At 33.8% G+C, this 24939-nt stretch overlaps 1 protein-coding gene across 2 annotated transcripts in view; it reads right to left on the bottom strand.

Annotated features, from left to right (window-relative positions):
• The window catches only part of LOC127847373 (transient receptor potential cation channel subfamily M member 7-like), a 156678-nt gene extending 133267 nt beyond the window's left edge, over positions 1-23411 (bottom strand). Inside the window, exon 1 of one of the 2 annotated variants that reach the window (XM_052379240.1) lies at positions 22725-23411. In XM_052379240.1, coding sequence (XP_052235200.1) covers positions 22725-22945 — 221 coding nt within the window. In that variant the 5' untranslated portion in view covers positions 22946-23411. The remainder of the gene's footprint in view (positions 1-22724) is intronic. The other variant, XM_052379239.1, reaches the window with a different exon arrangement.
• Between the last annotated feature and the right edge of the window lie 1528 nt (positions 23412-24939).

Here is a 24939-nt window from a genome sequence, read left to right as displayed (position 1 = left end):
GTAGTAGTAGTAGTAGTAGTAGTAGTAGTAGTAGTAGTAGTAGTAGTAGTAGAAGTAGTAGTAGTAGTAGTAGTAGTAGTTGTAGTAGTAGTAGTAGTAGTTGTAGTAGTAGTAGTAGAAGTAGTAGTAGTAGTAGTAGTATTAGTAGTAGTAGTCGTAGTAGTAGTAGTAGTAGTAGTAGTAGTAGTAGTAGTAGTAGTAGTAGTAGTAGTAGTAGTAGAACTAGTAGTAGTAAGTAGTAGTAGCAGCAGTAGAACTAACGACAGAAGTAGTAGCAGAAGTTATAGTAGAAGTAGTAGTAGTCGTAGTAGTAGTAGTAAAAGAAGTAGTAGAAGTAGTAGTAGTAGTAGTAGTAGAAGTAGTAGAAGTAGTAGTAGTAGTATTAGTAGCAGTAGTAGTAGTAGTAGTAGTAGTAGTAGTAGCAGTAGTAGTAGTAGTAGTAGTAGTAGTAGTAGTAGTAGTAGTAGTAGTAGTAGTGGTAGTAGTAGTAGTAGTAGTAGTAGTAGTAGTAGTAGTAGTAGAAGTAGTAGTAGTAGTAGTAGTAGTAGTAGTAATAGTAGTAGTAGTAGTAGTAGTAGTAGTAGTAGTAGAAGAAGTTGTAATAGTAGTTATAGTAGTAATAGTAGTAGTAGTAGTAGTAGTAGTAGTAGTAGTAGTAGTAGTAGTAGTAGTAGTAGTAGTAGTAGTAGTAGTAGTAGTAGTAGTAGTAGTAGTAGAAGTAGTAGTAGAATTAGTAGTAGTAGCAGTAGTAGTAGTAGTAGTACTAGTAGTAGTAGTAGTAGTAGTAGTAGTAGTAGTAGTAGTAGTAGTAGTAGTAGTAGTAGTAGTAGTAGTAGTAGTAGTAGTTGTAGTAGTAGTAGTAGTAGTAGTAGTAGTAGTAGTAGTAGTAGCAGTAGTAGTAGTAGTAGTAGTAGTAGTAGTAGTAGTAGTAGTAGTAGTAGTAGTAGTAGTAGGAGGAGGAGGAGGAGGAGGAGGATTAGTAGTGGTAGTAGGAATAGTAGTAGAAGTAGATGTATTAGTAGTAGTAGAAGTAGATGTATTAGTAGATCTAGTAATTTAATTAGTAGTAGTAGTTTAATGAATAGTGGTAGTGCTAGTGGTAGCGGTAGCCGAAGTCATAGTCGTAGTCGAACTCATAGTAGTAATAGCAGTAGAATTAGTTGTAATACTAAGAGTAATAGGTGAAGTAGTATAAGAAGAAGTAGTAGTAGTAGTAGAAGTAGTGGTAGTAGTAGTAGTAGTAGAAGTAGTTGTAGCAGTAGTAGTGGTAGTAGTAGTAGAAATAGTAGTAGTAGTAGTAGTAATCGGTCTATTATTTGCCTGAGAGATGAATTCCTACGTATGCTATCTCTTTTTTCATCATTATTATTATCACTATAAGTGTTATTATTATCATCATGATTAACAATAGTTACATGGATTATTGTCATTATTAAACCAAGCTTGTTGGAATATAGTTTGATAAAATATTGTCATTATGATCTGAAATGTTATGTTAGACACACAATAAGTATGTTAAAGGAATATGTATGTGAATCATAAACAAGTATGTTTATACTATGTATATGTCACATATATTTTATCATTTCAAAAATACATAATCATATAAACATAACAGGTAGGCTATGAATCTTTTTTTTAATTACGGAATGTTAAGATAAGTTGTTTTCTTTAAAAGTTTGCATTTTGTATGAAAGATGATCTAAAAAATTATTAAAACACGTTTTACACTGATATATTATAAAGTTAAATTTCTCCGTAATGCCCCTCTAGCCATTTGCAAACAATGTGTCATGAGAATCAGGGGATATATGGCATTCAAAAAATAGGTTCCACAAATTTCCCCCCAGTGGGGGGAGCAAAAGTGTTATTGGCTCACGGCTTAAAGGCTAAAAGCCTTGAATCAAAAGTTGATGCATAATCTTTAGAAACAAATCAAAACTAATGCCAAACTCTCGTATTTAACAGATTACTTCCATACGTGTTTTTAACCCATCTTCGAAAAATAATGAGAGGCTTTTTACAATTTCTTTGGATGGAGACAGATAGCGATTTAACAACACGATAAACTACTTGGAATAAAACAGTTCCTGTTCTAGCAACAGGCTCCCATGCTTCATCCCGATCTTTATTCGGTCTTGGATGACTGACAAAAATTCTCATATACATTGGGTTAATAATTGTATTTCATCTCTCCAAATTAAACAGCTCATTTGTTCTCCAAAATGAAGCATATGTAAGCAACATCGCACTATTTTGCTTTTGATTATACACATTTTCTTTACACAAACAATGAAATTCTTTTTCAAATAAGATACAGATATTGGTTCCTATCTTTCTAATTTTCGCAGTTTCCCTTAGCAGCCTTTAACAATTATTAACAATTGGCACGTTAAGAAAAAATGCTATTTTTTTAGAACTGCTTAGAATCATTTATTCTGTCTTTAATCTGGAATAGTTTTATTTCAGTTAATGTCTCTCGATTGTGTTTAAAAAAAAATCTAAAAATATGCAAGAATTAGAAAGTTATTGCGATAAATGTGGCTAAAAATGTCAGGAGTGTAAGGCAATGGTGTGACGTTTTAAAATTTAATTGAATTTCACAGCAGAAGTACAAACATATTTAAAAACATACCATATAAAAATGTCCTGCATATTAAAATTATGTTATTGACATATATTTAATTGTCTTCTTTTACATTCTTTTATGACTTTTACATATCTTGTGGTCACTTGATGACACACATCACTGAAAAAAGTTACAAAATTCACTGAAACGCAACTTTACATTGATGTAGCATTTTATATACTGCATGTGTCATTATTTTCATGTGAGAGTTATGAAGTAGCAAGTGTATTATATTAAACCAGTGCAAGCTTAACCATAAACACTTTTTTATTAGAAGGATGACCACATTTACTAGTAAACCCTCAAAATGCCAGGAGTGTAAGATTTGGAATCAAACAATAATAAATTTCAAATACAGAATAAAAGTTAACCTTTTTGCACATTTTTTTATTTAACCAACAAAATGTTGACCATAACATGTTATTTAAGCTCACAAAATACCCTTATCATTGAGATATATCCTATGTTTTAATAAATAATAGTGCGCCAAAGTGTAGGCTGCACAAAATGTGTGTCCTCATATTTTGGATTATTTTGAGAAAACCAGTCACAGGAAAAATGTGAATTTGTGTCAGTGATATTCATTCATGTTTTACGGATGCAAAACTTTATGTATCTTTAGAAAAATATATGTTAAAATTAAACTACTAGTCAAAACAGAATTAACCTGTGTACATATTGGTTTGAATATATTTTAAATGGAGTAATATTTTACACTTTCTCAACGGATTAATATACTTGCAATCACATATGTGATAAGATATAATAGAAACCAACTGGATTAATCTGCAGTATCGAGAAATCATACAATACCACACAAAGAAACGTTTGCCATTCTAAAGAAATACAATCTTTTGAAATGTAGAGATGTCCGAGGTGGTAGGGATCAAGAGTTACGTGTATGGGACACTAATAGTGGAGCAAATTTAAATAATTTACAAAGTTTACCATCACAAGTTCCAACTGTGACATCTTTGAAAAGACACAGCACACACAACATTTCAGATGCAAAGGTAAGCAACCTCTCATACCCCAAGAAATGCATTACACTAAATGGTCTAAATAAAAAAATATCTTGCCTTGAATTGAACTGTCATTATGTCGTCAAAAACGAAGATGTTTTGATTGAACATTATCTGAGAGAAGAAAAAAATAATTTTTCCGTATTCACAGAAACCTGGTTCTCAGATGAAAAGCAACACCAAATAGATAGCTCAGACTTAAATCAAAATGGTTACACAATAAGTGCTGAACATCGTTCAAATAGAATAGGCGGCGGAGTGGCTTTTACTTGTCGGACAGGGGTTACTGTACAAAAAGTGTCAAGTAGTAATACCCGGACATTTCAACATGGTATATGGCAATTGATTTTCAAAAATAAGACAATAAATGTAATTGGCGTTTACAGACCACAATCATTAGGGACATAACATCAATTTTGACAGATTTTTTTGAATTCATGAAGGAAATTGTTCCCAACTATTCAAATCTAATGATTCTATGAGTTTTCAACTTGCACGTCAACAAAACTAACAGTGCTGTGACTGAATTTAAGAATTCACTTGAAGCAATGGGTTTAGAACAACATGTACATTTCAGCACACACACAGTGGGAAATACACCCGACCTTGTAATGTCTGAGGCTACAAATGGTATTGAAATCAATTCGTGTGAACCAGGCCCTTTCTTTTCGGACCATTGTGTAGTTTAAGTCGTTACCAAAGTACACACAGAAAATATCAAGATTAAAACAATAACATTTCGAAATTTTAGAAACATTGACCACTCAGCATTTACTCAATTACCTCAATGAAATGTCAATTACAGCAGACAAAGTAGATATTTTTGTAGAGCAATTAGAAGTTAAAATCTGTAGAATTCTTGATGAACATGCTGCATACATTGAGAAAAACTAAATTGGTTGTGCACAAAAAACATGGTTTAATTATGTTGTTTTATATTGTGCTGTTGTGTACTGTTTGGGCAATTGGTCACTTGCCTTAAAGGACAAACTGATTGTTTATGATAATAATTCAATACTGCTCCAGCAGCTGGAGTTTCACTTCTTTATATTAATGAAAACATCTTTGAACTAAAACACAAACACGAACACTTTAACGCATGTAGAGAAAATACAAATAGCCAGACAAATATGAACTTTTCAAAAATGCCAGAACTGAGTTGAATTCAGAGAAAGAGAAGCAATGATAACTGAGTGAAAAGGTAATTAATTTTCCATGAGATTGTAAAAAGCTTCAAGTTTGTCTCAAAAGTAACAGGAAAGAATACTGATAACCCTATATCCGAAGGTGAGAGCGACACCGTGAAAGCTGGACATTTTGCCGATCACTTCCTAGATAAAATTAACAATATTCGAGATGCTCTTGCAAGTTTTGAATAAATCACACCCGATCACAAGGAAGTACCGTGTTTTGGTATGTTTGAGGAGCTCACCCAAGATGAATTGAAAATATTATCAATCATCTTCAAACAAAATCATGCGAACTAGATGCATTGCAAACATGAGTACTAAAATAAATCATTTTTAAACGAGTTACTACCGTCCCTGACAAAATTGGTCTCTCTGGAGTTTTTCTTTCAAAATTTAAATAAGCAATAGTTAGACCACTTCTTAAGAACATTGGACTAGACCTGAGTTATGCCAACTATAGACCAGTGAGCAACTTATCATTTCTATCAAAGTGATTTGAAAAGGCTGCTCTGTTTAGACTCAACATACATGTAAATAAAAAAATATCCTTCCGAAAAATTACTCAGCCTACAGACAATTCCATTCTTGTGAATTTGCTTAACTTAGACTAGTCAATGATATACTCGAAGGTATGGGGGCACAAGAGGTTACAACACTTATTGTCATCGATCTGAGTGCTGCCTTCGATAAGTCAATCATGCCATTCTTCAAGACGTGTTGCAAAACCAATACGGCGCATGTGGTACGGCACTAAACTGGATAGACTCTTATCGTTGTCCAAGAAGCTGTCGCATGAGCGTTAATTCAGCTTTATCGTCGGCACTTTCTTTGGAGTGTAGTGTTCCTTCGTCCATGGCTCTACCTGACGTACGCTGGAACACTGTTTGATGTCGCTCCTCCATTCATCACGGTCTACTGCTTTCCTGACGACCACACCGCCATTAAGCGATTCAAACCTACATCTTTTACTGTTGAAAGATCTGCCATTCAATAACTTGAACGTTGCGCACTCGTTATTAGCAACTGGATGAACAAGAATAAACTAAACATGAGCGCTTCAAAAACGGAATTCATCATTTCCGGTAATAGACTCCAATTAAATAAATGTCAATCTAAAGAAATATATATTGGTGGTGACACTGTGAAAGCAGAAAACTGCATACCGTATTTGGGTGCATATTTAGACGAAACACTAATTTTTAAAGAACACATCATAATTAAGTGCCGTACAGCCATATACAACTACCTTAAAAAAAGCAACATCAATTCTCGTTTTTGCTTTGGTAATATCTTATCTGGATTAATGTAATCTCATCGTGTATGGAATAGCTAAATGCGAAATAAACAAAATGCAACGTATCCAAAACATGTGTGCCAAATTGGTACTCGGCCAACATAAATATGACAGTTCAAAAGATGTTCTGTATGAACTACACTGGCTACCAGTAAAGGCCAGGATAACATTCAAATTACTGATCATGTATTATTGGTCTGTTGTTCACGCGCAAAAATACTTATTGAACATTTAACAGAAAAAAGTACCAGCACGTAACCTACGATATGCAGTCTCGTATGACGGATGTTATGATGTGAAACGCACAGAAAGAAAATCTTTCATGGACAGGAGTTTCGGAGTTGTTGGTCCGAAACTGTGGAATGACCTACCATCAAGCATCCGGACTTCTATCTCAATAGAGATAGAAAAAGGAACTTGAAAACATTTCTCTTCCGATACTGTTACAACCTATTTAAATTGAATACATGGGATTTTTAAAATAATCGAGACTTAGTTGGACGGGCTTATTTCTCCAACAACCAGGACTAGGAGGACCAAGCAATCAAAGAATTGTGCGGGCTCCTTTGCTCAAAAATGATATTTATTGTGCAAGTGACCGGTAACCAAACATCATAAGGGATTCTTTGCTCAATGATTGAATGACATCATATACCTGTCTTTAAGTCACGCTTAGCCCCTATATTTGTGTATTTTAGTCACACTGTTATTTTAACCTTGAAGATGTGTCCTGTAGTCACACTTGGTCAGTCTATTTGTGACTTGTAGTCGCAATAGTTCAAATACGGCTAAAACCCAAAAGAAGTGTCCGTAAGGGTGTGAGTTGACCGGTAGCTGTGGGATCCGTCCACCAGAGTGCAGAAATAAACTTTCACGTATCCTTACAGTTAATGAAAAACCAGTGTCTTTATGGTGCAAAGAATTTGCTCATACTATAATTATAATTATTTTCTTAACCCTAGTTATATCAATTTCTTACATAATATTATGTCTTAACCGTAGTTATATCAATGTTTTTCATAATAGTTTACGTTTACTGTGTTTTAATATTGTAGCCGGTATTATTCTTTTGCTTAAGTTTCTTTCAGCATTTTTATTTATATCACACAATTTTAGATTATTAATCCTTTAATTAATGCTGCATAATAGTACCAATTACTCTTATTATTCCCCGCCATAGGCGGAGGGATATTGTTTTGGCGTTGTCCGTCCTTCCGTCCGTCCGTCCGTCCGTCCGGAGCCATATCTTGGAAGTGCTTTGGCGGATTTCATTAACTTGGTACGAGTATGTATAGGGATAAGAGGATGATGCACGCCCAATTGCATTGTACACCATCAGTTAATAGCAGAGTTGTGGTCCTTTGTATCTTAAAAAAATGTTTTTTTGTGTGTCCGGAGCCGAATCTTGGAAGTGCTTTGGCGGATTTCATTAAAACTTGGTATGAGTATATATATGGATAAGAGGGTGATGCATGCCAAATGGCATTGTACATCATCTGTTAATAACGGAGTTATGGCCATTTGTATCTTGAAAAAAAAAATGCTTTTTTGAGTGTCAAATATAATACTTTTGTCTCCAGAAGCATATTTGCGGGGGATATCAATTCAACGAATTTGCTTGTTTTTTATCAATTTTATGTACATATATATTTTTTGTACAACGCCATTAAATATATAATTATATAAATAGGCGTTTCATCAAATTAGCAGGTTTCACGTTTTTAGTTTAAATGTCAAGAGTTTAAGATTTTGTTCAAGTTGGAATTTCGGACAATATGTTGGCTATGTCTGTAAGTTGATTTACTTGCTCACATTATGATCTTAATTTCTCAGTAAATTCACTTAAAAAGTAAAATCCTAAACAATTGAATCCACAGGACTTCTGAGAACAATAACATTTATTTTTACTTAGGTAAAAAAGTCCGACACTCAGTAATTTTGCGAGGTTTTTTGCAATGAAAATGGTGAAATAAAGTCATATAATTACCTTTCTTTGAGTTCCACTTACCAGAATACATAACAACAGAGTGACTCAAGTTTCCAAGGCACTTATTAAAGGCACTTGTAGACTGTTTAATGCCCCCATTTTGTCTTGCAAACCATGCAAATCAATGTATAAGAGTGATGGTGTCAATATCAGTCATATTAGTAAATAAAACAAGATTTCACAGGCCCCTAAATAACAAATCTGAAAACGATACATATTTGTAAATGTACAATATGATGATAGTGTATGTATTCAATCCTCTCGCAGCAGGAAGAGCGAATACATTTAGTTAGATTTTCAAGCTTTAATGTTGCATTTACAATTTTAAAATGTATGTGATATTACACATAAATATCAGAATAATCTAGCATTTAAATGTTAAGTTGTCTAATTTTAGACCTAGATAAATAGAAAAAAACATTCTGACAACGTTTCATAACAATCACTTAAAAATAATGTTTACAATGTTTCTTTTCTTTAATATTAGCATTGATACCTAGCATTCGACCGAGATCTATAACAATGATATTGTAAAGATTAAGAACTGTCTAACCAACATTTAAGAAGTTCAAATGAAAAAATGATACCTCTAGAATGATAGACATCAGTATTTTTCAAGGATTTGACCTAGTGACCAAGATTTGACTTTGCATTCATGACTCACTTTCAATTTTTGCCTATATAATAAAGTTGAACATGCAGTAAAGGGTTAATTAAAGATATGACATGAACATTTGTTTACCAAGTGTTTCAACTGCCTATGATGTGTTGAATCACTGTGACTGTTTTTTAATGGCAACACTTGACATAATAATTATGCAAATAATTCTGATTAAGTTATATAAAGATCACTACTGTTCACTTGAAACTGTGACCTCAGCACGTTGCTCAAGTTTTTCTATGTTTTGACCTTGTTACATCGTTTCACCCACACAATCATGAAGAAGCTCCCAACCATAAAAACACTATTTTGATCACGATCAGGTTCATATTGATAATTGTGAGCTCGGTGATATTTTCTGATGTATTAACCTAGTGAACTAGTTTTTAACTAAAACCCACAAAGTCTCACAAGATTTATTGACAACATATTTTTTTTAAAACACCAGATTTAATCGATAATTTTGGGCCAAAAGTGCAGCCTCAAGAGAGTAAACAAAATAATCGTTAACACATGATCATAGATCATAGCAGAAAAACTATGAAATCCCCCCAAATAAAAAGATGGTTCATTCACAGTTATATAACCCACCCTAAGTAACACCGCAACACATCTCCAACGTTGGAACAACTTACATACACAGAAGGGACATATACATGACCATGTATTTACGAACATGATAATTATATATATATATATATATATATATATATATTACTTGCACGACAGCCTAAACCGGCACGTCGTACCGCACCTGTTGTGTAACAAATCATTGTGTGTTTTTTATTAAGGCAAGCGCCATAACCACTGTACGACTCAGTGCATACTAGTTCACGAGTGATCTCCCTTCTTTGAATCGAGAGTTTGAAAACAGCTTGATAAATTGAGGCAAGCGCCTTAATCATAATCTGGTAATTATGATTACCGAAATAACCTCCCTCGGTAAATAGCACTTGACGATTAAATAGCTCTTGATTCTTTGAGTAACTCTGGCAGCAAGAAAACCCCTTCCACCAAGACGTCAGGAAGCGCGTTCATATCATTTTCATACATCTAGAAGAACAGATTTTAACAAACAATTATGTAAATACAACTATTAACTTAAGAACGCACATTTAGAAACCTAAGAGATGCTCAAGGGATAATAAATCTATGAAAACAGCACACAATTGTGTCCATTTTGAGGCTTTTGCCGCTTATGACGGTGACCACGTGGCATGCACTACATCACTGGGCATTTAAACCCCTATAGCCCTCTAATCAGTGACGCAAGTGTCACTATAAACACGTCAAGTACAGTCATGACTGACATCCAATTATCTAGCATTTCAACTTTGATTTTTTTCTTTCCAAAGCGAAAGTTGAAACACTTCTTCTTCAGAAAACTTAATGTAAGAATTCCACATTTTGGCTTCAAGTTCTTCTATGTTTAAACACATAGTCATAATTTGAGATACATTATCGAGATCTATACCCAAATATCTCATGTTTCCCACAAAAAAACAAGAATTTTTATCACACATACATAGTTCAAAGTTTGCACAAATCCTAGCATCGGAAAATAATGTATCGATTATGCACCCCGATATAAGCATATTAACATTAGCTGTATTTAACTGAGATCCTAGCCCTTGTAATTCTTTCGTGTAACTCTCCCATATTTTTTGTCGACTTTGGACACCAAGCCAGATAACAACAAATCTTTCCCGTGAAATATAAACTGTTTAATTGTATGTCTTTGCGATGCCAATGTCATCATCAAACCAAACTTTCAAGGCAAAATCTAAATAGTATGTGCGTTGCTGAAAAATATCAACAAAATGATATGCCGGTGTAATAACAAGCTTTATCCTGTCACATGTCTTTAAATCAGTCTGATAACCAGGTAACCTAATAACCCAATATATATTAGGTTTTTTTATCACGTGACCTCGAATATCAGTCAATCGCTGTCCGCGCATGCGCATGCCTTTACTATGTTCTATTAATAAAATATACTTTTTTCTTTTAAAAAAATACCAAATATATGTAAGGTACTGTTTGTTTATTGAATTAATAACGAGTAACTCGATTGTTTTGTTGTTCAAGAAAATGGAAGCTAGCCTAAGCGCTTTGCACGACTTGACGTCACAATGTTTTTGTTCGTGCGTGGTATTTCCCATATTATATATTTAAACACAAAATACTCGAAAACTATATATTTTTGACACTCTTCAACGAATGTTGTAAGTGTGGCATACATGATAAATAGAATAATAGGTTTGTGACGTGGATGGAGAATGGTCATCTGGCTCGTCGGAGGATCTTATCGGCTCACCCGATAAATTCCTCCGACTTGCCATTCTACATCCACGTCTCCAAGCTATAATTCTCTATTTATTGTCCAACAATATTTCTGAAGTATCATTATCATAAATAGAAACTGTCAGCGGAAAACAATGTTTTCCTAAGATGAACATGAATTTTAGCTTGGCTGATTTCGGAGAAAACCCGAGGTATTGTCATAGCCAGCTTGTCGTGTCGTCCGCCGTCCGTCGTCCGCGTCATGCTAAACATTTTCATAGGCTCTCAAATCAAAGTGCTTCCACCTTCAACTTTGAAACTTCATATGTAGATGCACCTTAATGAATTGTACACGTCACACCCATTTTTGGGTCAGTAGGTCAAAGGTGTAAAGTCACTGTGACCTCTAAAAAAATCTGACAAACTTTCATTTATTAAAGGCTCTATAAAGGTCACAAATCCAATTATTATGCATACAGTACAGCTCGCGCGGATTTGTCAAAATCCGCGCTGCCACCGCGGACAAACGCGCTCCTGGGCGGAAAATCACGGCGATATTGTTTCTTGTTCGCGGTTTTTTTTCGGCGGTCCTCACAAAAACGCCGCGGACACTATCACAGTTAGAAGTCAACGCGGATCGTCGTGGACTTTTCGCGGACCGCGGTGGACGCACGGCGGATCACGGTGGAGGTTTGTTATAAGAAAATTTCATTCGAGAAAAGCTTTATTATTAAAAGACATAACATGCATGTTAACATTGTACCTTTGTTTTGTTTGTGGTGAGTTATAAAATTCCATTAAATATATTATTCTCTATATGATATAAAATTGTTTACTTCTGTTTCCCTATAATGATGAAGTAAAACTTAAAGTATTTATAGCATGGTTACGTAGATTCCCGAAGATAATCTTAATTAAATGTTCCTATATCTGTGCAATTTTAAAGTGATATTATGGGCATTTTTCACTGTTGAATTGAGCTGAAAAGAATTTACATGTCAAAAGATTAGTTAAAATGTGGTTACTGGCCAATTATCTGCAAATCATCTTGCTACCAGTTGTTTATAAAAATATATATATAATTAAATATTTTACATGACTCATCCAGTCCTCTAAGCCGAAATTATCCGTTAAACAAAAAAGTGTCTTTGTGTCGTATGATTTGTGTCGTATGAATGAATCTGCATTAAAACTTAATTTAGATTCACATCGTAAATCGAATCATTTATTTCGTCAGTTGTCAAAACGAAAGTACGGTTGATATTCAAACGCATTATTGTTCTCTTTCCTGGATATTGTTTTAGTATATTGATGCTTTATTAACAAATATAAGTCTATCTGAAGTGAAAACACCAACAAAAAAACAGTTGCGCTAGACACCTATAAACTGTTGGATGCCCATAATATCACTGACTAATGGGGTTATTTACCCTCGGGACTTCGGTTAAAAACCATTGCCCGAGCCCACTGCTTAACATAGAACTCTGCGTAAAAAAGCCGAAAACGGCCATAAAATGGACAGCCCGATTTTACTGGGCTGTACCATTGGTATAAATATAAAACTTTGCAGTGTTGGTGCGGTGCCTTAATAAAAATCTATTGGTTTAAAAATATCTAACATTTATAAGAAGCGTTAAAAAGACGCAGTGCTTTACAATGGATCGGCCTAACGCTGTTAAAAAGCGGCGTTTTTATTGGTTGATGTACTTTTTAAAAGCTGGCGCTGATTGGCCGAAATTTCTTATTTATATAATATATTTATATTATATAATATCACTGTCACCAATCAATCAATTTAAAACACATAAATGACCAGTACAAAACTAGCATTATTCACGCCTATTTCAGTTTGTGTGAGCGTTATCGGTTTGTACTCTCCGCAATTGTGTTAATTGTAATTACATTTAGTGTGACACGCGTATCATCGAAGTTGCAAACTGTGAACTACCTCGGCTTGGATCAGAAAACTACGACTTATTTAAGCTTGGATTAGTAAACTGTAGATAACTATGAAACAGCTATCTTCGCCCTCGAACATATATAAGATAAGATATATATATCACTCGCGTTAAAGGGGCCTTTTCACAGATGTTGGACGTTTTAAAGTTTGTCATTAAATGCTATATATTGATAAATGTAAACACTGTAAAAAAATCAGGAATAAAATTGAAAAAAAGGAAAAAAGTAGCTTTCTGCAGGGCTCGAAGCAGTGGCCCCCGGAGTCATGGAGTTAAAACGAATAAGACCGCTCGGCCATACTGCCAAGTATATATGATTGATGTATTTTATACTTTATATACGCAATCTTCGTAGTTTCACAAAATTAAACGACAATAAAAGAACTATACAAATTTTTCAATCGTTTCGCGTTGCAACGCTTTATAATTTTCAGTTTTCAAAATCGTCAAAAGATGCATATACTGGCTATATTAAACCAAGGTAAATGTTCAGTATTACCGTTTCCTAAAAAATATCTCAACTAAATCAAAAATTTGCGAATCTGAAACAAGTTTTTTTTCAATTTTGTCAATTTATCAAAACGTGAAAAGATCCCTTTAAGATTCACTATTCGAATACAGTATTGCGATGGGGAAAGTAACACACACGACAAAATTGCAGATTATTAATCTTTATCGAACTGGCTTCGCATGTCAGCTTTTATGAAGTCTATTAATGCGAAAGGACACGTCAACTAGTTTTGTACTGGGTAAATCAGTATATTATTGATCCTGATATCGTTTACCGCCTGTGGTGTGGTCTCTGTTGAAACGACTATCATGTTAGTTACCATCTGGACAATATCTTATCTTAGCGACACACATTGCCACGGGCTAATATAACACCTGATTAGCATAAAATAAATGCACATATGTAGGCTGAACAACATGACATACGAAAATTTAAATAAATTAATTAATGAAATTAACCCTAAACACTATCTGTAAAGTTTTATTAAAGACTCATTAAATGGTGCAACGATAACAAAATAGTTAAAATTTCAATTTGGTTACAATAAAGGAAAACTTACTATTTATTGCATCTTCATTCTCAGTAGCATTACCAATAAAGCCTCAATAGCATTGTTAATAAATATTCAATTCAGGTGAAAAATTATATTGTGTTTGTATACATCATGCTAAATGCTATGAGAGAATAAATTTCCCTCGTCTGTTGCAAATTGTAAACAGCACGGGTACAGCGAAATAAATCATTCACCAAGATAAATCAAAGAACAACACACGGGTAAAGGCGATTTAAAAATCCGACTTTCATGAAATCCGAAGGATAATCATCAAACAAATCTAAAGTCTTTAATAGACAATTAGATATTTTATTAAAATAAGACTCACAATTACAATTTTTTCTAAGTAATGAGTATCAGCATATGAGTAAAACAATTTTAAAACATCTGTATTTCATTTAATCAAAAGGACAATCATGAAACAAATCGGGTAATCTTTTATAGCCAATTATCTATTTTATCCGATCAGACCTAGTGTCAACAATTTGTGAACAGCGGATTAAAGACGCGTGAAATTAATAAAGATGGTGGAAAATTGTGCAAACTGTAAAAATCACAAACAATTGAAAGAGATTAATGATAAGTGAAGGCGGTATTCGGTAATAACCCGGCTTCATGTGAAGAACCCGTATCTAATCAATACCAACGATCATTTTAATGTGGAATTCGGTTGTAAATTAGTGATAAGTGTAATTCGGTGTTTCCACGTTACGCAATCATACATATCTCGATAGTATTAAAATTCCAAAACATTGAACACACGTACCTCTCAGAAAATTTTGAGTATCATTTCAAAAATTTAAAATAGAAAGAGGTTGATATAGAAATATTTCACGACAACAGAAAATGTAAATTTTGCAATCGTAATGTTATAGAAAACTAGCACTGTTTTTCATTATAACAAAAGTATTACGATAAAAAAACACATTTAAAGCGAGATTATACGATTTTGTATATGTGTTAAAGTGTAATATATCAAAGACCTATAGATATCTATAGGTCTTTGAATATATTGATAAAATGTGAACAATAACACAAAATAGGCAAGTCAAAATATACATTGAAGACGAATTTCATAACATTCTGCAAAGACAAATTAGTGCCCCGAGCCGATTTCGACGAATATATTTCGTACATATTTTCCTACAATAACCGAAGCATTCGTCTTTTTAGTTAGTGTTCGTGTGTCGAATGAATAGATATCGATGCAGGAATTTAAAAAGACCGTTTTACTAAATTTAGGTTCACATCATACTTGCATGATTTACATGCAGGCGAATTCGACTACACAGCCTTTTTCGATATCAGAATTAAATATCTGGTTTATTTAGCATTTTTCGACACATGTTATTCTCAACTTTGATTTTAATTTATAAAAAATATATGTTTAATAAATCTTTTACACATTTTATATTAATTAATACATATTTGACAAGATCGTATATACTCGCTTTAAATGGATATACAGGTTATTTGCTTGTTTCGGTTTTATTTCACGGGTGATAAATAAAATAGTATTTTAACGAGTTGCAAAGACACGAGTGAACATTTTTTTCTGTGATCACTCTTAAAATAAAATCGGTAATCTACCCAAACCAGCAATTTTTATTTTTTAACACAGTTTTCATTTTACAAGCCTGAACACTGAATATCATTGAATCCATTTAATATAAGCCAATATATCGGGAATCAGAATGTAGCGACGCTGTCATTTCAAAATTTTATCCCGGCTCTATTGGATGTATGTTACATGCATATAATTATAATAATAATAATATAGTTATTATTATCATCATTAATTACATGCGTTATGATACATGTATCTACATGTATATATTCAAAAGATAAATACATGTTTGTATTGTTAAAATCTACTTTGAGATTAAATAGTTACGGTCACGGTGTAACGCCGCGGATCGTCATCGCGGACCACGGTGGTCGAATGCCCGCTGTGTTTTTTGCCGAAGTAAATTACGTCCGCCGTGGATTGATACGACGATCATCGCGGGCCGGTGAACCTCCGACGTCCGCGGCGATTCCTACCAAAAACGCGTTCGCGGTGACACCGCGGAAAATTAATAATTTCTAAGAGCTGTACTGTATCAACTGGTCTAATTTTTACCGGATTTCAGTTACTCTTGCATAAAAACTGCTAATAACACAGCTTAGGTACAACGTTGTCAAGAATTATGGAAGATAAACCCGTTTCATAATTGGAAGAAATGTTTTCATTTTTGCAACTAACGTGATGTGTAGCCTCAGAGCGTTGACATATGCTAAAAATAGCCGAAAGAAAATTCAATTTTAATTCTATTTTTACAACTTTTTACCGGCAGAAAGTAATTTATTAGATCACTTCAAACGTTTTAACCATTTAGAAGAGACCTACTTTGTGAGTGATATCGAAAAACGTAAAAAGTCATCGTTATATTTTTGGTGACCTGAGTCACTTTCACTTTCTCTTTCACGAGTAAACAGCGATGTAAATAAACTGATTGTTGGAGGACACTTTATTTTGAGATCAAAACAATTTGTATTGCTCATTTTTTTATTATTATGTCCAATAGCATATATATTTTGTTTTTGATAACCTTTATATATAAAATAATAAAAAAAATATTTAAAAATCTGTAAATAATTACGTATCTTCATCTTTATAGAGCCTTTAAAAACTGCTCCCACAGTCGAGCGTTTGCACCCGTTATGCGGTGCTCTTGTTCAATCTAAAATTAAGGCCACAACAAATTGAAGATCTGTTCTACTGATTTTAGCCCTCCAAAAATGGAGCGAGCGAGAGCAATAAAAATTAAATAATTGTTATTCTATCTTTTTTTAAATCACAGGCGAACGAAGAACGAAAAATAAAAAAAAATACTTATATTGTCTATGTAAATTGATATATTTTGCAAATAAATGCACGATATCTACAAAATACCAGTACAAGATTGTTTAGCAGTAATAACTGAATTTAAGTTCTTATCCAATATAAATAAACAATACATTCAAAATCTCCAAAAGCTGTTCTGCTTACTCACACCAGGTAGTGACTACTTAAATGTTACATGGTACACTGTAGTTGTCATTATCAATTTTATATTAGAAGCTCAGATTTTTGTCAATGATTGTTAAATAACATGAAACAATAAATATAACATTAAACATAGAGCATTTGCAGTTAGTTTTCATTACGTTATAATTTTCAGCTTGTTCCTATTTGATTGGAGAAAACGTGCGATAAACCAGGATATTGGGAAGATTTATACATGATATTCTTTTGGTTAAGTTGCCTTCTCTGGAAAGCATGGCGGCAAAATTGTAGCTAGATGTTCCAAAACAGCAATTTATTTACAAAGCAATTGAACGTTATTGACTAATTATGTGCCTTAACTGGAATGGAAATTAATCTAAAAAAAAGAAAATGGAAATAATTGTATATAGAAACATAAAACATTTAAAACATTACGAACAGTGGAGTTTCCGTTGCACGCGAGTTAATACTACCTCTATTTATAAACACATGGAATAATTGTTTACGCAACAATTTTCCTGGAGAGCTACACACGAAAAGCACAGGCACAAACGCATTTTTTTCTATTTACACATATACATAATCCGTTGGGCATTTTCCGAAAATTATTAATATCGTTTGATAGTATGAGCAAACCAATTGTATGTTATGAATCACAACTTTTGGGGCACGAGTATATTGACTCAATTGAAGCTATATATACAAAAAAATGTAGACTCAAGTACCATCTTTCTTGAAGATTAGTCTCTTTGATATAAGGCATGCTATATGAGTATTTTTATATTAATCATTGATTATTTTATTTTAAAATGAAAGTTATAAGAAATGTTGGTATCCCCTTGGGATTTTGCACTTTCTCATAGGATTTTAATTTTCCCAAGGGAATTTTTCCCCATAATTTTAAGATGGGACAAATCCCATGGGATTTTGGGGACTTTTAAAAACGTGTCTTCTTTGCGTATTTATGTTTAACGTTGGATTTTCTTTTTGAAGTGGATGGTTTTTTCCCACGGAAGTTTTATCATAATGCGAAAACAATAAATAATGATAATAATAATAACAATAATAACAATAAAAATAATGATTATTTTTTTATTATTTTATTTATTTTTACTGGTATATTATTATAATTATAATTATTTTTATTTATATTAGTATTATTATTTGTTTTATTATAAGTATTATTATTGTTATCATTATTATTATTATTTTCATCTACTACCACTACTACTTCTACTGCTTCTACTTCTACTGAATCCGCTACATCTACAACTACAACAAACGCTACTGTTACTACTATCGCTACCACTACCGCTACTACTTGATATTACTTCCGCTACTTCTTCCGCTACCCCTACCGTTAGTTCTACCTCTACTACGACCTCTACTGCACTCCTACCACTGGTGCCGCTGGTGCCGTTGGTGCTGCCGCTGTACTACTATTTCTACTACTACTACTTCTACTACTAGTACTATTACTACTAGTACAACAACAACTACTACTACTACTACAACTACTATTATTACTACTACTACTACTACTACTACTACTACTACCATACTTCTACTACTTCAACTACTATTACTACTATAACTACAACTTCTAGTACTATAACTACTACTACTTCTATTTCTGATGCTACTGCCCCTACATCTTCTACTGCTAATGCTACTGTTGCTGCTGATGCTGCTGCTGCTATTACTACTACTACTTCTGGTACTACTTCTACTTTCACTACTACTACTACTACTACTACTACTTCTACTACCTTACTACTTCTACTACCATTATTTCTACCACTACTACAACTACTGCTACTACTTTTACTACTACTACTGCAACAACTTTCGCTACCACTATTTCCGCTATTATTTCCGGTACTACTGTCGCTACTCCTACCGTTACTACTACCGCTACTAACACCGCTACTTAGACCTCTACTGCACTCCTACCACTGCTGCCGCTGGTGCTGCCGCTAGTGCTGCCGCTGGTGCTGCCGCTGGTGCTGCCGCCGATACCGCCTCCTTTTTATCAATACTACTACTACTATTACTACTACTAGTATTACTACTGCTGCAGCTGCTGCCACTTCCGCCGTCGCCGCCGTCGTCGTCGCCGCCGCCATCTACACCACCACCACTACCACAACAACCATCACCACCAACACCACCGCCACCACTTCTTCTACAACTTCTAATATTACTAGTTCTACTTCTACTACAACTACTAATATTACTAGTACTACTACAACTCCTACTTCTATTACTACCACTACTACTACTACTTCTACTACTATTTATAATTCTACCGATAATAACGACAATCATAATAAACTCAGTGTAATTATCCCAATGGGAATTACAAAATTATTACTTCTGTGAGTGTACTTGTTTTAATAATTGTATCATCATTATTATTGTTATGATGATCATCATCATTATAAAAAGTATGCTGATATTGATGCTGATGCTGATAATGATGCAGCTGATGCTGCTGCTGCTGATGATGATAATAATGATGATGATGATTATGATGATGATGAGGAGGATGATGATTATTATTCTTATTATGATGATTATGATGATGGTGGTGGTGATGATGATAATGATGGTGATGATGATGGTGATGATGATGATGAGGAGGAGGAGGACGATTATGAGGATGATGATGAAGATGATGGTGACAACGACGACGACGATGATGATTATAATTACTATTATTCAATTATTATTATTATTCTCATCCTCGTCATCATTATTATGTACATGATGATTATGATTATTATGATTGTGATTATTATTATGATTATGATTATTATTAATTTTATTATTATTATTATTACAACTATTATTATTATCATTATTATTTTTATTATTATTATTATCCTCGTTATTATAATTTTCGCATTAAGAAACTTATATCGGACATAAGAAATCGTCAAAAATCCAATTGGAAAAAAAAATCCCAATATCTTTTGAAATGTTTACATGGTGGATGTTCAGTATCTGATTTTTATTCAATAATGAGATCAAACAGTGATTAAATTATCCATAAAGGCGCAAGTTGTGTAATCCATCTGTTAAACAACATCAATTCATAACTTTGTAATTATTGTATATTTACCTGTGAAACAACTTCAAATTGCATGTATATGTATATCTACAAAAAAAAGTATAATTAATAAGGATAGAAGCAAATATGTGCTTGTATATAATTTGTGTATACTGTCTATTTGTGGACCGGTGTCCTGTTTTTAGTTAATTAACATTGTTTGAGTTTGAGTTTATAAGTGCATGTTTAGCTGTTTTCTAAAATGTATATTATTAAGTGCTAAGCAATTAGACTGCTGTATCATAAATTCAATAAACCGATTGAGTTTATTTAAAACGTTGTCTATTTTTTTGTGAAGTTTTGGCAAAATGTTTTGGTAAAAAGATGTTACTTTTTTAAAACATGGCTTGCCTTTTTTACTCTTTGCAATTCGGATACAGCCTGAAAGATGCTGTAATTTTGGGTAAAAACACACTGATGTGAAATATCTCGAATGCGAATTAGTTCTAAATTATACAATACTCGATGAATAACGTTTTTTCGAATAGCACTGTTTTAATGAGAATGCGCAGTTTTAGTTGTGTTAAGTAAAAACAAATATAACTTCCGTATGAAAGAAAAATAAGAAATGGTTAGAAAAAGTTTCGTATTTTAATATAAAAAAGTCAATCAAATCTAAGTAAAGTTGTTGAGCTTCAAAAAGTGTCTTCACTTTCGCACTAATGTTAACTTCATGTTTTGGTGCATTTAAAAGTTTGAACTTTTAGATAGGATGCGTGTACAATTTATATTATACTCGACATGTTTGGTCCATTTAAACGGTGACCCTATGTTGCATGTTAATGTTTGCTATTTTAAATTAATCAATATTAACATGTTTTTTGCAGATTTTTCCAAACGTGCGCAAACCGGTCACATTTCACATCCTGATGAAGATGCGTCTGAGGTAAATACATTACTAAACTCATCTGTGATGCAATAACTCAATGCCCAGGGGTTAAAATTAGCATATTATTTGTGTATTTGGCCGACACAAGACAGACGAACGCCGCCATTGTTTTTACAATAAATCAATCTAATAACGCAAACTGTTATAAGAATCTTTGTCGTAAAATACGTAGGCTAAATTAAACTAGATCATTAAATGAAAAGGTGCTGCGGGCTAAACATAAAAATATTTTTATTTCGTTTTAAGATTTTTACGTGCGGCATATCCGACGAATATTTAATTAAATTGTTGAATACTGATCTTTACAGTCTAGGGCTGGTGAAACGGGATTCTGCGAGCTGGGTCTACAGTTTGAAGGGACCTCACGCTGTGGGATCCGCCGGATGCACAGGCAATTGTGCCTGAAGTGTGTGGTTTCTCCACAAGCGACACGCCTCTTGCATTTCCCAATAAGTAGTGTTTCCGCCACATGATAACCAAGTCACGGTTGTTGAAGGGCCTTCTTCCTGACTTCTGTCGACTCGGCTCTGCTGATGCTATATTATGCTCAAACACGTCAACTAACAGTTCTCTTATTAAATGCAAGTCCATCGTTTTTAGAATAATAATCATCGCCAGGCTGCGTGGTTAAGATCAAAACAGTGAAAGAAGAACGAGTGCATCGGTCAATCAATCCCAATGCAGAAAAACTGAATAGATATACTTGTGCACGAGGAAAACGCTCTCTTACAGCTTGACCTATCGGATCTACATAGAACGGGAAATAATTTGCCGTGCTCAAACGACCAAAATAATATTAATCAACATCATGTTATACATATTGTGGCGGTCGGTTAATATACTCAAACAGCTTTCTGGGTTCACAATTTTAAATCAGTACAAAGTGCCCAAACATTTGCAAGTAACAGAAAACTGCCTTGAATCAGAGGAAAGGAGAGAAGCCTAGTAGGCATAATTTCGGTTTCGGGAATCGAAGCCGTATCATCGGATCATCCAGCACTTACATAAAAGGCCGATAAAAACATGGTGTACACATTGTTGTTTTATTAACCTGAACAGAGAAGAACGGAGAAACGAACGAACCGACGTACTGACCAAGACTTCATTTTTGTTATTCTAAAAATAAAAAATGACACTTGAGACTTTGTCATCGAAATTGCCAAAATAATTGTTAAAGTGTTGGTTTTTCTTTTACTGTTTTTATAATGTATGACATTACCTTAAGTGTATATTTTTCGCAAATCATAAACTGATGTTCGAAAACATTAAATGTTAGGATGTTGTTTGGCAATAGTTTACACTTTAAAGCACATATAGCAGGCCATAGTGATAGCATTTTGAATTGAACCAATCCAGTCCGATGCTTGTCGAAATATGGCGACATAATAATGATCAGTGCTCACGTTATACGGGAACACTTACTAAAGGATCAGTATATTACTTGATATTGCGAATGGTTTAAACTGAATGGATTGGCAAAGACATACCAAAGACACTTGAACGTGTATTGATCATGACCTATATGTGTATACCGTCAAAAAGTAAAGTACCTTTACTTTGATTAATAAAATGTATTGCCGAAATATACATACTACAATGATACTTACGTTGTATGTCGTGTTTCTGAATTTCGCCGCGTATCATTTTGTTTTGAAATCAGGTCGTCCATTTCTTCGCTACTTTCATTTGTTAACGACATATCATCACTTTCATAATAATAATCATCGTCATAATCTATAAATTCAATAGCATATTTTGAAGATTGTCCGGCACTTTCTACAAGTGTGCCGTCTATTTCTACCCTAGTTGATTCACTATTCGACGTCATATCTCCGTTTGTTTTTCATAGGATGAGCATGCGTATCAATGAAAGCGTTTAATCATATTACTGAAACTGCATCATCTACTATTCTCTCCACTCTGAAGATTATTTTACAAACGCCGTGTTTATATTACTCCCTTATCAAGCGTTAAAGCTATTATACTGTGCACAATATTTATGGGACTGCACTGCAAATGGCCACACTGTTTTTGTAAAATTCTTGGTCATGGATGAATTATAAAATCACTTGTGACACGTTTTTAAATGGATAATAAGTTGGTTCCGTTTTCCTAGTTCCTTATTCCTTTTTAGAATAAGGTATAAGAGTTTTGAAGAAAAATAATACATACAATTCTTGAGTAAATTAAAACAAAATAACTCAAATGCATTTACTTAATGTATTACGTTTAAAATACGTATCGCAAAACTTTTCTACTAAGTTTTAAGGAATGATAATCCAGTTCCTTGTTCAGATTAAATAAGGAACATAAAGAGACTCATATATCAAATATATAATTGTAAATGTCGATTGAGAATTAAAAAAAGTGTAGTCAATTTCTTCTAAGTTATCTGTTGTACTGATAACCCAGTGTCATTTTCGCGGCTGAACAAGTACACATATGACTGATAATCACCGAGAACAGCGCCATGTTGTCGGTTCGCACGATCTTTAATCGTGCGTCAATTTTGAAGGTCGCCGGATGTAATGTAGGCATCCAATTGTTCTGAGATAGAACAGCTATTGAAATGTACACACCAACTAACAGCAGTGTAAGTTTCGGTTTTTTAATAAAAAAAGAAATACAGCGCATTTCTATGAAACTTTCCAGTCTTCTAGAGTCATCCTGGCCGGTGGTACCGGTGCACTTTCGCCTTCAAGGTGACGTCAGTGACGTCGAATTGATGACAACGCTGTCCAAAATATTGGCATTCAGTACGAATCGAAAAAGAAACTTGCTTTTTCTTACTAAAAAGTAGTAACATGAACCAAGGAGACCAATATATCAATGCAAATCATTGTAAATGTACGTTTGGTACCAAAAGCATTACCTGCAGTACATCTCTACAAAGATTTATTTAATGATAACCTAGTTCCTATTTCGGTTTGAAAAAGGAATAAGGAACTGGTTCCTTATTCTGTATTCAAATCTAAAAAGGAACTACCATTTTCTTACAAACACCAACACAAAATATAAACCAAAGAGACCGATAAATAAATGACACTAATTGTAAATCTAGAATGGGTATCAAAATATGTATTGTAATACATGTGTGAATAGTTTTTTGTGTGTATTGATAACCATTTTTTTAAGATCGCCGGATGTACGGTTGGCATCCAAGATCGAAAAGACGCGTTTACGGAGATAGAAAATATATTTTTAATAAACACACTCAATTAAAGCGTCTATACGCATTTGCTTTTTATTGAAACACATAATACAGTGGCATCTCGATACAACTGTACAGACTACTACAGGCATCTGGGTCGCTGTTTCCGGTGCAGTCTCGTCTTAAAGGTGACGTCAGTGATATTGGCATTCGGTACGAATACAGCGCTGAACTATTACACTTAGATCAACGAGGGACTGTTACCCAATGAGGTCATAGCCATTGTGTTGATCCCACGGCCTAAAGTCGTATGCCGAGCTTAAAGGTCGCCGGATGAACCGTTGACCTGCATGAGCGAGAAAACGCAAATTCGCATATGAAAAAAATCTATATAGAAAATACACTTGTACAGCTAAGCTAATTTGCTCGCTGGTGTTAAAATTATAAAATAAAATATTGAGGCATCTCGATACAACTTTCAAGTCTACTAGAGGCACATGCCTCCAGTGAAGTATTGCAAAATAGTTGCTAGCTAAGACCATCGGTGTACAATTTTAAATTTTGCTCTTCGCACCAGTCCATCATCGTCAACAGTGGCGTCTACAACTATCGCAAGTGGCCACTGGATTCGCGAAAAATCGATGTTTTAACCAACACATTATCATACACGT

The sequence above is a fragment of the Dreissena polymorpha genome, chromosome 10 (genome assembly GCF_020536995.1).
Source record: "Dreissena polymorpha isolate Duluth1 chromosome 10, UMN_Dpol_1.0, whole genome shotgun sequence".
NCBI lineage: Eukaryota > Metazoa > Mollusca > Bivalvia > Myida > Dreissenidae > Dreissena > Dreissena polymorpha.
Note: the sequence above shows the minus strand (reverse complement) of the source record. Positions and strands in the feature narration are given on the sequence as shown.